The sequence below is a fragment of the Uloborus diversus genome, unplaced genomic scaffold (genome assembly GCF_026930045.1).
Source record: "Uloborus diversus isolate 005 unplaced genomic scaffold, Udiv.v.3.1 scaffold_769, whole genome shotgun sequence".
Lineage (NCBI taxonomy): Eukaryota > Metazoa > Arthropoda > Arachnida > Araneae > Uloboridae > Uloborus > Uloborus diversus.
The window spans coordinates 1-17,627 of NW_026558977.1; the positions used below are offsets into that span (position 1 = coordinate 1).

The 17,627-nt window shown below is 31.8% G+C and overlaps 1 protein-coding gene across 1 annotated transcript in view; it reads left to right on the plus strand.

Annotated features, from left to right (window-relative positions):
* The first annotated feature begins 6,023 nt into the window (after positions 1-6,023).
* The window catches only part of LOC129233882 (uncharacterized), a 40,655-nt gene continuing 29,051 nt past the window's right edge, over positions 6,024-17,627 (plus strand). The window contains exons 1-5 of the mRNA XM_054867811.1: positions 6,024-6,168; positions 11,844-11,934; positions 12,696-12,824; positions 15,783-15,811; positions 17,010-17,093. Coding sequence (XP_054723786.1) covers positions 11,847-11,934; positions 12,696-12,824; positions 15,783-15,811; positions 17,010-17,093 — 330 coding nt within the window. The 5' untranslated portion in view covers positions 6,024-6,168; positions 11,844-11,846. The remainder of the gene's footprint in view (positions 6,169-11,843; positions 11,935-12,695; positions 12,825-15,782; positions 15,812-17,009; positions 17,094-17,627) is intronic.

Below are 17,627 nucleotides of genomic sequence, written 5' to 3' on the forward strand. Positions count from 1 at the left end.
GAAACCATAATACAGTCGAGATAACATATTGATACTACATGCCATTTCCATTAAAAATCATGGTTTTTCCAAGAAACTACCATATGATTTCTTTCATTTTGCATTTTTTATAAGCTGAAAAAGAATCGCAAATAGGTTCCTGGATCAAAATGACTCTTTTAGGCGCGCCTACAAATTAAAAAAGAAAAATTAAAAAAATCAAAATAATTGTTGATTCCATCAAAGAAGAATTAGTGGACGAATCGCGATAATACGGTCCCTTGAATTCGAAACTAGTGAGTTAAATGTATTCTGCCACTCTGAGCCTCTGACTCCAGTAATACTTCCTTAGCAAGCAAATATGCTGTGTGTGTTTTGTGTTCTTTTTAATTAACTACGTAAAAAATGCAAGAGAAAAGTCAATTAAAATGTAATAAATAAAGTAGTGAAATTAATTCATCCTTTGGGGGGGGGGCAACTCCCAGCCAGTGTAGCGTAGATTAGGGTTGGTGACAAAACCCCTCCTGGAACGTTGGTCCAAAAAAAAAAAAAAAAAACCCCTCAAAACCATTTATTCCGAGAAAGAAAAAAAGTGCGCCGTTTATGTCATAGTTAGGAACAACTAACTACCTTAGCGCATTACAGAAGTGGGAAAAGCAGATTCTGTATGTCGAATTTGGAGTTTAGGTTAGGGTAGGAAAAAAAAAACGCCAAGAATAATCTGTTCACGGATTAATCGGTAAAATAAATTTTAAGTGATTGATATGCTAATTAATGGACGTATCTCAACTCCACATCAAGGAAAATTGATATTCCGATGAGATTCTTGAGTCATTAAATACAAAATTAATCAAAAAATTTATTTTCCTTTTTTCTCTTCCCATAATAGGAGAAAACAAATATAAAATATGTATACACAAACCCCAAATAATGAGGAAATTAATAAAATATTTATAAACAAATAAAAATTTTACGTTTTAAATATTTATTTAGCGAGACTATTTTTCGTCGTCATGGCTACAAATCGTCTGCATTCAAGGCTTACCTCAAATAGTTTTTGCATAAAGGGTTTTTTTTGTATAAAATCAAGTATTTTTGGGAAAAACATCTAAAAATACTTAATTCCGGTAAGGATAAAGGTATAACATTATACGCTGTAAGTATAATCTTTATGAAAAGTGCACGAGTGCAATTTGGTCATAACTTATCTTTATTACCCCATCCTAATTACTAGTTTTTTTTTAATGAAAATGCCTCGTTTTACCTAACCTAGAAAACCACTGGTCATGATATGAGTGTGAATTTGTCCTCTACTCCCATTCTATATATAGAAACAAGAGACTCAACGAGTAGGGTCCTATCGCAATTCGTGATTTCAAGAAACATAATTTGAATTCAAGACGTCAAAATTCAAATGAATGGCAGGGGCTTTTTTTTTTCAAGTTACAACAATTTATACGTTTTCAAGTAAAATTGAAATCAAAGTTTAAGTGTGGTCTTTGTATTACTGTGGGGTCTCTTGACCAGAATGTGCTACGCTGCAAATGCTTGAAAAAAAATGACAGAATCTTGAAAAAGAGATTAAAGAAACAAAATTTTGAAATCTAAGAAATCATGGCTAAAACTAAAACAAGTGAAAATGTGTGAGGGCTATCAGCTAAAAACAGATAAATAATTATAAATCATGTATTAATTTGAAAAAGAAAGTCATATCCTCTCTAATATGCACACTTGAAAGATCCATGAGCAGTGCATGTCTGAGACAATTTCTTTTACTCATCATTTGTCCTAACATAACTGAACCAACACTTATTTGCAATATTAGCAACCAAACTTCAAATGATTAAAATGTTTTTTTTCCCACCACACTTCTAAGATTTATATGAAATGGCTAGACGTAGCTGTTAAAAAATATCGTAGCTAATTTGAGAGGTTGCAGTAAATTTATAACAATCTGGTAGAAAACATTAAATATACAGACACAGAGATTTGATACAAGAACTTTATTTATAGCTTCCAAAAATATACGCATAGTAGGTACCAATTCAAATGATCAAATCTTTATTTCTTCATGAATGAAACAGAAATATATCTGTTTAACAAATTGGATTTGATCAAGGGAAATGGAGCAAGCCTCCAAACAATATGGTAAAAACCTTTTAAAAATTAACCAATTCCTCTTAAATGAATTGTTATGAGGCATGTTATGTCTTCAGATACTTCCACCCTTTTTTGATGACAAGCAGACAAATTACATAGAATAATTTCAATATTTTGCCCCAATGTCTCGTTAGTTCTACCATTATCCTGCTTCACACTTCCTTCAATGTTCTACGTAGGATGCCTTTAAAGATGTCTTAACAAGCTTCCAGGCAAATATCTAGAAAAAGGAGGATCCAAGCTTTAAATCTTCAAGAATATGCTCCTACTTAGTCTTCCATTGAGCTTAAAAATTTACTTTCTGAATTTTCATTTAAACGATTTTGCAAAAATTATGGGTGCTATTAACAAAATGGGGTAAGAGATATTAAGACATGAAAGAAACAGGTGATCTAAAGAAGCTTCAAACATCTCTATATGGAGTAAAATTGTGTAACACTTTTTCATCAGGGGTGTGTAAAGAGGTGTCAGAAGGTATAAAAATTACTTAACAAATACACAGTAAAAATTAATTTAGGTTAGCTATGCCAATCACTGTAAATTCAAGAGATCAATGAGCCTGAGCTGTTATCTTTCGCTAACAGTTCAGTTAGTAAAAGCTAACACAGTTAGCTTTTGCTCCTCAGATGTGTAGACAAAATACTACATAGTAGAGTCAACTCTCAATCACTGTACTCAAAGTCCTGAAAAAACCGGCTGTAACCTTTGAGTTACGGGAAGCAACCACAGCCTTCTCAAGAGTTAGGGACCCAATGAAATCTATGAGATAAAAAAATATTAGAATTAGAGTCAACTGCATAACACAAATCAATGAATAATAAAAAGTTAGAACATAAGAAAAAAATTCATGAACACTTGTTATTTGATGATTTTAAAGTTGAATAATTTCCTCCTTGATTACTTATTACAGATTAAAACTCATGAAATATCACACACATTCATACTTCTGTTGAATCAGTTATTACTCTTCAGGCTCAGACTAAATTGAAAAGCATAAGCAGAGGAAATGACAGCAAATGAAGCCAAATCTCTCTACTATGTGCCATTTAGTCAGGAATTTTCAGTTTTTGCATCTGCACATGAGAAATACTTCTTGGACTGAGGGGGAAAAAACTACTCAATTTAAAACTTAAATGCACAAATATTGCCATGCATCATAATCATACTGGAATAATACACAATGCCTTGTTTTTTCTCCTTTTTCAAATATCAAATTGCAGTTGGTTCTGTTTAACGACATTCTATTGAATGACTTTTCATAGTCCCAGATACTCCACTGCAGTTTTAGAAGCATTCTATTTAAGTACGATTTTTTTGTGGTCCCCTGAAATTCGTTAGATAGAGTCAACTGTATTATATTTCTCATCTATTTCTAATTAAATCAGTTATTTAATAGTTGTAATAGGTTAACAAGCTGTTTTTAATAGCTTACTCTGCTTAACTTTTTTTGAACACAAATCAACAACCAATCACAAGTTAGAATACATGGGAAAAAGTTCATGTAGGCTTGTATCATTTATCAACTTTTAAAAATACAACTAAGATAATAAGTAAAAATACTACTTTATCTACTTTAAAAATGCTACATACAACTAAAGTTGTATGATTTTCTTCTTGATTACCTCTTACAGATGAAAACCCTTGAAACATCATACAGATCCATACTTCTGTTGATTCAGTTGTTACTCTTCAGGTTCAGGCTAAACTGAAAAGTACAAGCAGAGGAAATGACTTGACAGTAAATGAAGCCAAAACTCTCTACCATGTACCATTCAGTAAGGAATTCAGTTTCTGAAGCTGCACGCCCAAAATACTTCTTTAACTATGGGGGGGAAAACAACTTAATTTAAATCTTAAATGCAACAACTTTACAATGCATCACAATGGAATAGTATGCAATGCATGAGTTTTCACTGTTTTCATAAACAAATTATTATATTTCTGTTGTCTATTACACCACGTTTCTACTTACTCAGATGAACAATATAGAATAGCATCCAAAAGGAGAACAATTATAAAAAATTAATATGAATTTCTGCCTTCTGTGCATAGAAAAAAAATCAAGAATACCAAATATCAAGCGGGGAAATGCTTTGCACACAATGCATTTTAACCTGGAGTGCTCACAGACATATAAGATAAACACACCAGTTGTGATCAGTGCTTCAGTAGTAGCCACTTCAAGGTTAATACTTGAGAAAATAGGATTCCAGGTCTCCCAATGGATTCAAAAGTGCATCAAACATCATTTTCACCTTAATAGCGAAATATTAAATACATTGTAACATTTTACCCGCATCAAATCATATTATCGACATGCAAGGTCGAGCGAAACAATTTTGTAATAGATTAACTAGGTGCATCAATTTTTAAATAAATATTTTGATTCTTTAAGAATTGAAGTTTTCAATACTGTTTTTTTGGGCACTTATCTAGTTCTTTTGTGAAACATAAATTAAACTTAATTATTAAAATTTGCCTTACCAAATTATCCTTGGGTACTTTTCGTTAGTTCATGAGCGTCAAACCATTGCAGTCGCCTAACGTCATAGTTGCCATAAACTCCAGGTCAAAATCACTAACGATTTAGCTGTTATTTACATCCACTCGACAAGATGCTGTCCATATTTAGATAAAAGTAGCCTCACAAAAACTGCCCCAGTAATGCATTGCCATGAAAAGAAAAAAGCCAGGAATATAATACAAACATTACAGTGCAACAAGAATAACACACAGTAAAAGAGCTGTAAAACACTATTGAAAAGATATTACATGAAGCAATTTGGCATTAAGTATAAAATAATTACCTATTGCTATTTTAATTGCCTGTTGAGTTGTAGGAGCTCTTAGTATAAAAAATGTCAGTCAATGCAATAAATGTATTATCAAACAGAAAGCTACATTAATGTTGATTAAAAATACACCAAATCGAGGTCTCAAAAACAATAGATATCTTTTTGGTGACTAAATACGGTTCATAAAACCAATCATCGGCAAACTTAGGGTCATTAATGAATTGCGACACATTTTGAGCAGTGTATTTATTTATAACCTTATAAAACAGCTAATACATGCAACGTAGTATTATTTTTTAAAGAGGAAGCAACTTGTAAGAAAATTAGATTATATTCCTTATATGTCAGTTCGGTGTACTGGTCAACACGCAAAACATACTCACTTATAGATTTCCTTTCATTTTTGTTTTCTTTCCTTTTTTTGGCACTCTCGTCCGCCAAAAACATTGGTGTATTTTAATTTGTAATCCACCAATTCGACATTTCCATGTTTTTATAACGTGTCGAATATGAACATCACTCGTCAATTTAGCAGAATCTTGCACATCAAAATGCACAAAATTCTCTTCTTCCGTAATTTGTCTTGTAAGCTTTCAAATGAGGAAAACTTCGCCCCTACTTCAATAGTCATTCCTCTATAATTACAATAATTAGATCATTAAAATACTATCCATATATGAAAGTATGCCGAAAAAGCACGAGGCGCAGTTGTTTCTCGCTGGAATAAACAACGCAGGAGTGATCGCCAAATATCGAGGACGTCTGAAACCACGCCAAGTTACTACAAAGGTTGCTAGAAAAATCGAGGAGTAGCAGACACTTCCTAAAGCAAAACCTGGAAAGAAGACTGAGCTCTCAAACCACATCGCAAGCTTTCGAAAGACGTGCGGCATGGGAAAATATTAACAATCACTTTTAAATAAAAAAGCAATATCTTTGGATGTAATTAGCTTCCAAAAAATGAAATCTTGAACAGAATTCTGAAAGAAGAACAATAAAGTTACGATCATTCGAACGCACCTGCAGTTGCTACCAGAAGATACAGCTCAACTCATTGTTTATATCGGAACGGAAATCGGAGGAGGGGCATCGAGATCCGAACCGGAACCAGAGCATGGGATATCTTCGTTCAAATTAAAAGGATGAAAATAGACCCTAACTGCACGTGTATTACTGGATTCTAACACATTTTTTGGTACTTAGAAGAGCAATAGAACCAACTCACGTTGAATTAGTAATTCTCCTAATTAACTTTTATATTAGTGTGTTAGTTTTCGTTACTTAAGCTGTATTAGTGATTTTTGGTCACTTAACGCATTAAATTTTTATAAAATATTTTGATTTCTACTTAAAATTTTTATTTGTTTGTTGTTTGAAATGCTGTATTTATATTGAGGGGGAAAAGTTTTTGTTCTTACCTACAATTGCAAAGTCTAAATTCTTTTAAGGCAGCTACTGTCCTGAACAAATGTTTTTAAAAGTTAAAAGTATTCACGAGCGTTCATATAACTTTTAAGAAATTTTATTTCTTTAGGCTTATCTCGTGAATTACCATAGTCTTTGCTTGATGGGATTTTGATAACAATAAGCAAATCACGAATATCGATAAATTTTCCAAGTTGAGTTGCAAAATACAACGAAAAAAAGGGGAGGAAGGGGATCCTTATGCGTACTCTGTATATTTCCTTTGAAGTATAAAAGAATAGTTTTGGAAAGTCTTAAATTGTTGGCTGTCTATAATTTTTTCTATAAGAAACTCATTTATAAATTGATTGTAATCATGTCGATTTTAAAGTAATTGAAGCATTCAAAAAATCAGTAATCCAACGTCATAAAGCTTTTCTCGGATGACTTTTCATCCAGAAGCTCAAACCTCTATGCATTGAAAAAGGTGTTCCTTGTAACACCGAAACACGTGTCTGCAATTTTTGTGCTTTATGATGTTGGATTACTGATTTTTGAATCTTCAGCACAAAGGTTCGTTAATTGAAGCATTGTTTTACTCCATGTTTTCTCCAATGCTTCAATTACTCCACTTTCAATTCAATCCTCATTTTAGGAGGTTACTCAATTAGCTACCAAGAGCAGTTTTCCTTTTATATTTTTTATCACCTTTTCATAAATTTTGAAATAATTCTGTTTCAGTCAGATAGAGAGGGGGGAGGGAAACGGTCTGCTTACATGTTGCCGCTTCCAGTGCTGGATCTTCATTGTTTTCAAGCCAAAGCAAATTTTGAAACTGCCGTCCTTACCCATCTTCTAAGTTGTTATATAGAGTTATGAAAAGAATAGAAATAGGGGGAATTTGACGCCCGCTAGAAATTGCAAGTACCAACCAGTGCAAAGATCCCAGCTTACTTCGCCCTTCATTAACAGTATATCTTTCCTTCCTAAAGAAGTTCATGATGTACCGTTTTCTATCTAAAATAAATGAATAAGCAGGGCCGCCATTTGGATGGGGATCCCAGACCTATAATACCGGAGCCCGTAAGGTCATGAAACTGTTTTTCCAATAATTTGACCCATTTCCTTTCATTGTCGAGGACTATTGAAAGCACTTGATCACTTGTGTGAAGAACTTGCTTTAAAATTAACCGAGAAGGCATACAGTGAACCACAAGTATAAAAAAATATTTCAATTCTTTTGAGAGCATGTTTATGTCAGCCTTTTAGTTATGTATCGACAAACGTAAGGTAATTATTCAAATACGTGGAATTTCACTGGATGTGGAACTAAATGATATCCATAAAGACCTTCAAAAGTTAAGAGATGGTTGGCCTGCAATTCTCAAGAAATAAAATAATAAACTCACCTAAATATTGGGGAGCTTCAAAATTATTCCAAAGTACCAATGAGAACAGAAAAAAAAAACTCAACACTCTTTTTAATGGGGGGAAAATAAGACAGTAAGTCGCCAAGTTAAAAATAAAGCCAAATCAATATATATGATAGTTGATAGGAGGGATATTATAAAGGATTGCCAGAAAAATAATAAAAGGTATTTTTAGAAATAATTTTGGCGACAAAAAGCATCAGAAAGATCTTAGCAGGTGCGTGGACAGGAAGTGTAATTTACAATCCAAACATTTTGTTAGTAAGTGACAGGAAATTTGTGATTGATTAAGAGTTAATAATTGTAGAATGTTGAATGTTGATGAATATAATTCAAAAAAAAACAATGCTATTTTATCACAAGTGCATTAATGCAATGTTCCAAGCTGTTCACCGTTGAAAAGAACGGTCATTCATATTTTAGGTGAATGAAAGGATCTGTTCATTTTAAGGATTCATTCTTTTTGACCCGTTCGTTCATGAACAACACATCTCTATTTTGGACTTTATTATTAGTGATGTCAACGGACGTTTTGAAGAAATGAAGGGAATTTGTTCCCTGTTCAAGTCAATACTCAGATATATGTCCTTAGATGAGGAAGAAGTGCAAAATATGTCTGACTGTCTGTCAACAAAGTATGCAACAGACTTAACTAATCTACTTGGATATGAAATTATTCACTTTAGAAAAATTCAGTCGTCAATGCTCAATGTTTAGTGAAATAACTGTACTTTCCCCCTTAGCACTTTTGAATAAGATATACAACAGGAGACTTCAAATGATATTTACTAACGTTTGTACTCCTAATTGTTGTCCCTTCACATATTCTAGGCTCTCCCCTCTTGATTGTCAGTCGCCCAAGCCAAAAGGGCAATTAGTAAAGTAGAAAATCAAATTAAAACGTGGACCAGCTACGGAACTAGGCAAAACAGACTAAATTCTCTAGCTATTCTTAGCATTGAGCATTAACTTGCATCACGAGCAGATTTTAATTTGGTCATGCACAAGTTTGCGACGAAGAAATTACGTAGAGTGAAAATATGCTAATGAATGTTAGACAAAAAAAGAACTAAATTTCCATATTGTAAACGAGACAGGTATACCTGTATTCATTGGGTGTTAAAGCAATGGAAACGTATGGAAATTAATTTAAATATAAATTTTAAAAACTGATGTTCAGAGAAATTATGATGTTTTTGTTGTTCTTGATTATTAAGTTATGTTCACCCTAAACTAAACTCAAAAATTCTTCCTGGTGGTTGATTATCAAAGTCAAGTGTAATATGTATGTGTGGTAATAATTTCAACACTTAATTCAATAGTATTTCGACTTATATTAGACACGCCGGTACCACTGTTCTGCTTTAATTTTTACATACAGAACTTTTTATTTCAAACTTCGAACTTTTTTCCTTGGTCTTCCTATTTCGCATTACTCAAAATTCATACTATATCATGTTACCTCACTTATCTCAGACATGACAAACAGTGGCGTAGCCACAAAGGTTCTTAGGGGGTCCAGACCCCTTTGGAAATGACTAAGTGTAAATATATGATTGAAGAAAAAAATGCATTGTTTTGAAAACTAGCATTTTACTCATGTGAAAAAAAAAAATGGAACAAGAAAAAATATGCATATATATTTCTCTTGTACAATACATAACATACAAAAAAATATTTTGAACAGGAAACTGATGGAGTAAAATGGGCGGGGGAAGGGGGAACGAAATGAGGGGGCGCTGTAAGGGGTAGAGATTTATTGCAATGATTCTCAATTTTTCCCTAGTGTGTGAGAATTCGAAAATATTCCTCTCTGCAGTCTCCAAAATATTGGTTTCTCTTATATCATTGAAGTGGATGCAAATTCTGAGAATATACCTGTTTAGAATCTAAAAAAAAAAAAAAACACTTTTCTGTCTGGTTCCCTCCAAATTTCTTGGAATTTTGTCCATGCATGGGCTTTCTGGGAAAGTGGAGAATCTATTTTGCATTAAATTTTGCTGCTTGTTTTAAATTATTACTTGTCATTAATAAGAGTTAAATAAAATTTTCATCTCTAAAATCTATTTTGCTTATTTTTAAGATCTCCATAACAAATTTGTCAAATTTACTTACCCCACTCCCCCAAAAAAATAGCGTCCTGGTTATGCCACTGATTGGACACCCTCCAAAATAAAATCCTGCTATGCCACTGATGACAAATTGTCCAATTTTTACTACTGTATTTAAAAATATATTTTTATAAAAACTTCAAATTAAAGTTTTTAAGTCTGCATTAAAACTTAAAAATTCAGAAGCAAATAGACAATGCAACATCACATGTGAATGCAATTTTAAACTTCATTTTGAAGTGTGTGAGTGAGATTAAATGAAGCAACGGTACAAATATATACAATGGGGGGGGGGGGGGGAGGTCATGTGGGGCCCAGAATTAAAATTGGTACCAGGCCCCATTGCTGATAGCGGTGGCCCTGTGAATAAGCCTTGCATACTTTGAAGGGAAATTTTTAAGTTAAAGTAGAGTAGCTCAGCTGTAAAATTTCACTTAAGTGTTTGCATTTTGATTAATGTATCTTTGTAACAGTATGAACTATGTAATGTCTGCAAAAACTATTAAGTGTAGTGTGTAGAAATGGAAATGTTCATGGAAAACCCCCAGAAATGTGGGGGGGGGGGGCTTTTTTCTCCGAAGGGGTTTATTTCCACTCAAAAATTGAAAGTTTTAATATTTCTGGTATAATAGAAAGCATTCAGAAAATTAAAAAGGCTTTTTTTTTTCTGTATCACACATGAAAACACTAAATTTGGTATTTTATTAATTTATAGAAATGTTTGAGTAAAAATTTAATATTTTTTCATTTAATGAGTACATTTATTTGCATGTTTTATATACATGCAAATGCATGTTATACATGTAAATGTATGTAACTCTGAAATTGCAACTTTCTGTTTAAAATCTCACAATTTACAGGAAAAAAAAAGCCAATTTCTTTCAAAGAAATTCATAAACAATTTTCAATAATCACATCTATTCAAAATTAACAGTTGAATAATTAGAATAACTTGGATAACTTTTGGTGTTTTGAGCTTTTTCCAAATGAATCATTAGTAGTGTGTTTACTTACCTTTAATTTCCCCCGTCAACTTTTGAAAGTTAAGAGAATCTAATATTTCTTTTAAAAATCAAATTGAACCTAAATTTCACGCTTATTCAAACCTTTCATTGAAAAGATCAGGAGAAGTCGATTTCTCTCTGGATTGGTAATTTCAGTGTTGATTGGTACAGTTGAGCCCACTTAATAGAAAATCTGTTTAAAGAATCTCGCTTAAATGTATAACACATTTCCAATGTACCTAGCTGCTCTAATTTGTCATTTTGATCCTGGTGATTGGTATATGTCACTAATTTTTCATGGCAAATTGGCATCTATTCCATCAAGCTGGCACAACTGCATGTAAAAAAATCATATTTTTACCAGTGGGAAAATGATCTCAACTTTTAAGAGGGGTCTGCGGCCTCCAACTCGGTTATGGATATTCCAGACAAATGATATCTAATAAGTGAAACTGCTGTGCTGTAATCTAGCCAGGGCCCAATCAAGGGAATGTGATGCTCAGGTCCTGATAAAATTTGATGCCCCTTTTACAAGAATATCCATACATTTTCAAAATAGTCACTTCCCAAAAAGGGAAGAAATAAAGAAAAATACCCTATTTTTGTTACCCATGCCAGTGGACCTGCGGAACTGTGCATTAATCAGGCCCAGAGTAAAACTTGTTTTTTTTGTACTTGTATCATGAAATTTACTGGAGACAATAAACTATATTTCAATTCTTGAACTATGTAACTGTATCATATGACATATATATTAATCTCTAAAGTATTAATGATTAAATAGTATTAAATTGCATGATTAAATATTTTATCTTGTTTGAAAAAGTATTTTGCATTGAATGATTTTTTTTTCCCCCAAACTGTATTTAAATCATTTTGTGTCTGAATTTGACAAACTTTTACTATTTAATTTTGTATATATATATATATATTTTTTTTTCTCTTCTTGCTCCTATTTAGGTGATGGACAACCAGTCTCTTAAAGAGGTTTTGTCAAGAGATAAAGAATCACTAATGAAAACATTGACAAGATTTGATGGACAAATGACAGGTTTCTAATGCTTTTATTTATTCATCTTTTGCTTTGATATCTATGACTAAAAGGGAATTACAAAATTTATATAAATATTTGATATTTATGGTGTATGTGTGTCGGATATGTTGTTGTTGTTATTAATAATGCCACTTGGTTCAGGGGCGAATACAAGTGAAGGTCATAGGGGTCATGACTCACCCCCCACTAAACAATCTATATATTGTGTTCAAATACTTTATGAATAAAATGTTGATTATAAACAATTGTAGTAATCTTTTCAATTAATTATTTTTAGGAGTATATGTTTGAATACTTCTTCCTTTCATTGCTTCAGAATTAATTATTTACATTCGAATTTGCTTATCACGAGCCCCGATTAAACGAGAACCCGGATTTAGTGAGGATATCAGAAATATTTGGTTGGAAGAATGTTACATAAGTCTATGGGAATATAACTCACTTTTAAGGAGCAAAACCGCTTAAAGCGAGCAATATTTTTGTGATTCATAAAATTAATATTTATGATTGAAGTTTTAAAAAAAGATTATTCAAACATTTTTTAACTGCCAAAAGTTCTCTTGGGTTTTCTCTTATAATTGCTCATGAACAGTCTTGGTAGCGAGTTCAAATCAGTAAAATGAAATGTGGTGTAATTTTCATTCTTATGTGTGACAAAGATTTCATTTTAGTGATTGCGATTTTTGAAGTGTTTCACTTTTTTTCTCCTTAGAAGTGCTCACTGGTGGATTAATTGTGTTTTCTCTAATCTTTTTTAGTTGAAGATGTTGCTGGAATTGAAACAACTCATGCAAGTCACTATCATACTTTTTTTTTACAAGTGTTACTTGAGCAAGTTTGCAGCGTTGTAGAACCTGACAAGGAAAGGAGATCTATTTTATTTAAAAGTATGAATTTGGTCCAAATATAATGATCTTCCCCTACAAATTTACATGCTATAATAATGGATAAATATTATGAACAGTTTTATTTTTAAAAATATATTTTTCCATTTAACGATATGGAACCCCAAATCTGAAATGCTTGGTACCACAACCTTTCCCTATTTAGGAACTTTGTGGATTTTAATTCTTGACTAAAAAATTAGCAAACTGTTTCGTATTGTGCGGTCTTTGACCTTTTTTCCCAGGTTTCAGTAATGTTCAGTAATGCAAATATCTTTTATTTCTGGATCAATCTGAATGAAAGTATACTTTAGTACACTTAAAATAAGTCATAGGTAATTTGTATTCGCAGATGTTGTGCAATGTGCTGATCAATGTAATAGATGATTTATGTTTTTACTTATAATAGCTTTTTATTATCGTTCTACATGCTTTGTATAGTATACTTATGAGAAAATAAAATGAATTATCATTAGCCAAAAGTAGATGCTAAAAGATTGTTTCACAATTGCAGCGAAACGCTTATCATATAGCAGGTGATATTAAGAAAACATAAAGATAAGCCAAAAGTACTTTGTTTTTAGCAAGTAATAGCTCAAAGTTAACAATTTTTCACATTTAAAGTATCATAAAAATAATAAAATTTTGAAAAAAAAAAATATTTTTTTCATAAAGGAAAATGTTCTGGATTTTGCCGTTCCGAAATTAGAGTCCCATACCATGTTTCCTTTTTTTTCTGAATAAATATTACAATATTTACTCAACCGGAGTCAGTTTCCCTGATTGTGATGATGTGCATGGGTTTGATCAGATCTCATGGTAGGTATATGCAGAGCTGTAAACATGTTATTGTTTAATGTCTGTGTAACTTGTCTGTATCTGTTATTAAAGTATTTTGTTTTTTGATCTGGTGATGTTTTATTGGGCTCTTCTGTTTTGCCCAACAGAAAGAGGAAGCAGTGAGCTGCAATAAAGTAAATTGAGAATAGTGAGCAAAATAGCTGAAAAAGACGATACTACTTCACTTGTTTCAGAAAATAGATTTTAAAACACTTCAAGAAACTGGTGCTCAAAAAATAGTTAACAATTGTAAATAATTTTTAAGGTTTTTTTTTCAAAGCAAAAACAAGACTTGGCTTAAATTGGTTGAATTTAGCAAATTTGGCATTCATAATGAGAAAAAAAAAAGATTTATTTAAATAAACAGACTGCAAAATTTAACAATTTGAAATGAATAGTATTGGTTCTCCATTTACATTCAATTTAAGATACTCACAAGTTATTACTTCAGTCATTGAAGATTTCAGCTCATTGAAATGAGTTTATCAAAATTCCTCAGCATTTAATTGAATTTTAACTTGTCTGTAATCTGTTTCACAAATACAAGCCAATATGAGATCTAGCTAGACTCTTGATTTAAATTTTCTTCATGAAAACAGCTTTATGATTCATCTAACCAGGGTTGCTCTGCAAGAAGGATAGAGCTTTCTTTATTAAAAAAGAAAAAATTAAAACTTCATGTCTTAACATTATTGGGAAATATCACTACAGTTAACCCTAGTTTATCACGGTTAATTAGTTCCAGACTTTACAGAGATAACTGAATTTCGGCGAAGTAGAATTCTGTATTTATAAACTGAATATTTTCCTAATTAGAGCGCATGAAACTTGCTTTACGACAACTTAAATTGGTTTCTAACATAGTTATAGCTCCCTAGACATGAAACAGCATCCTTTGCCACCATTACATTTGTATTACTTAATATATTGCACAAAATTAGATGAAATATATATCACATTGTTAATTTTTGAGAAATAAACTACACACACATGAAGTTCTTACAATCTATCTACTAATCTATGAAAATAGATCAACTAGTTCTATGATGAATTAATTGCTAGTTAGTGATCGTATGAGCCCCCGTTCTTCTTCTCTACATTTATCCTCATTAAAGGTATTAAGTGTATACCGTATACAACTGACAAAGCTAGTACATTGTTAAACACCATCTGTAGATGTATTTACATCCCCTAGTAATAATACAGTGATTTATATTTTCGAGTTAGTGTTTAATGGTTAAAATGAGACAGCGATTCCCTTCACTTTCTTCGGTGATTTTATACCTCCACTCCCTCAACTAGTACAACTACAGGCCTCAGAAGAGCTCAGCTTACTTTAAAAGACATGCATTGTTATTCTTTTGTAGGAAAAAGTTTACACGAGCGCATGCAAAAGGTTAGTTACTGAATTTGCAAAAAAAAAAACCGAAAAAATCGCAAAGTAGTGAAGCGCGAAGTAGCGAGGGATGACTGTACTCTAAAGTTTATTCCTTTAGAATGTACTTATAAAAAATTTGTGTTTGATGAACACTTTTTATTTCTTTAAAAATAATACATTCGGATTAAAATATAACTTTTGGTATGCATATATTTCCTTTTCTTTTTTTAAATTGAAAAGAAAAAAATATTGGTAGTATTTTAGTTTATTTATGTTTTTACAGGATCTTATGGGTAGCATATTAAAAAATTACTAATGTTGCAAAAGCAGATCTAGCGCCCCCCCCCCCTCCCCCCAAGTCTGTAGTTTGCATTTATTATTCCTTTCCAATGTAGCCAAACATAGCCAAAAACTTCAGTTTTGGGACCTCAGTTTCAGGAAACTGGGTCCTGCCTGACTTTCTATTTCTGAACCTCCCTTGTCAGCTGAAATATGGTTGCAGTTAACACATTATTGTATGAATTTGAGATATTTAATAGCAATGCAATGATTTTACAGATTTATCTGTATACATCTTAGCATTCATTATTTTTCTGTGCATAAGTATTAGTTGAAAGAAGAAACAAAATGTGATGATAAAACACAGACTCATGAATACAAAATAATTCTATTTCAAATGATACTGTTGATATTTATTCAATTACTTTAAACTTTTTTTTAAATTATTATTATTATTATTATAGGAGTTGTGGATCTTCTTTCTGAATCAAAGGTAAATATTAGTATCATATTAGTATCACATTTTCAATATTTTATACTTTTATCGAGCTAGTTCTGGAAAAGTAGTTGAACCAAAGTTATGGAAATCATACTACTCCAACAAAGCCAACAATATGCTTGGGTTTATCAATAGATCTATTTTAAACAAATCTAAGAAGGTTCTTTTGCCTTTATATAGGAGTTTAGTAAGACCTCATTTGGAGTACGCTGTTCAGTTTTGGTCGCCTTATTTGAAGAAAGATATTTTTGTATTGGAAAGGGTTCAAAGAAGAGTAACTAAATTAGGGGGACTCTCAGATTTAGATTATGATACCAGACTTAATAGACTTAACAGGTATAGCCTGGAGCAAAGGAGAGGACACATGATTCAGTTATTTAAATTTATCAAAATGAAAGATGTAAATGGATTAAATTTTTTTGGGGAAAGCAGGACAAAGAGTCATTGTTTTAAGCTATTTAAATCTCAGGCTAACTTGGAAATTAGGAAAAACTGCTACTTTAGCAGGGTCGTGGGCACTTGGAATAGCTTACCGGAAGAGGCGGTAATGAGCAAGGGTGTGGATAGCTTTAAGAGGGCCATTGATCTTCATTGGGGACTAATTAATTGACTAGGACCAGCCTAGCTGGGCCCAGAGCCTGTTGCTGGTCGTCACATTTGTATTTGTAAAAGTGGAATAGGCTACAAACAATCTTGTCTTAAGATATTTTTAAATCTATTTCTTAGCTATTTACTATCTCTACATCTTGCATTTAATGCTGTACTGCATCTGTAAAATATTGTTACAAATTTCAATCAATTAGTTTTAAAACATTTTGCTGGATGTGCATTTTAGTTATTTCTGGTTTTTGATTTGAGTCCTGCTTTTCATTTTTTGCAAATATTGTCTATAGTGTCCCCATGTACTATTTCTGGCTCAAAACTCAATTTTGTAGCACTCATTGATTTGTACCTAAACAAGATTTTTTAAGAATTGAACAAGACAATTTTTGGTAGGATTTGCACAGAATTTCAGCTTATATCTAATTTTTTAAGTTTCTTAGACAATATATGTGCCCATGCATAAATAAAGAAGATGAATAATGAACCATCGTTTTTAAAGGAATTATAGCAGAAAAACATATGACGCGCTAATTTAATAGTTAAGTACGTTTATTGTCTCAAGCTTGATTTCCGTTTCTTGTTTTTGCAGTTCTTGAACCGATCTTTAGTTTTGGATAATTTAATGCCTTTACGAAGAAAGGCAGCCGAACATTTTTTTCATTTTGTTAAGCAAGTAAGTACTTCTGTAAAATTTCGTTTGTTGTTGTCTTGTGTTTGTGTATTTTTCTTGTGGTATTATTTATAAGATCAAGTATGTAGTATTGCATTTCTAAATCTTTATCAAGATGTTATAGTAAATTTCAATTTTTATAAAACATACAAATTTGATACGAGTTAACCAGAGATCCAGATAAATGGAGCCCAGAAAAAATGAAGTACTACTGTACTTTTATGTTTGTTCACAAACATAACCTACCTATTACTCCTGCTGCTAGTATCTATTTTGAAATTACAAGTGAATAAAGTATGTAATAGTTTTTGCTTTCTGACCAGTGTTTTGAATACATCCTCACTCAAAAAATATGTTAATTAAGGTTATTTATTTATTTATTTTTTTCAATGACATTGTTATCTGTGGATTGTGTTTTTAACAATAAAATTAACTTTTTTAATTTAATTTACAATTTCAATGTATTCTTTGAGTATTATTCAGGGCAACATTTTAGCTATATTTGGGGCACTTATAACTAACATTTAAAAAAAATAT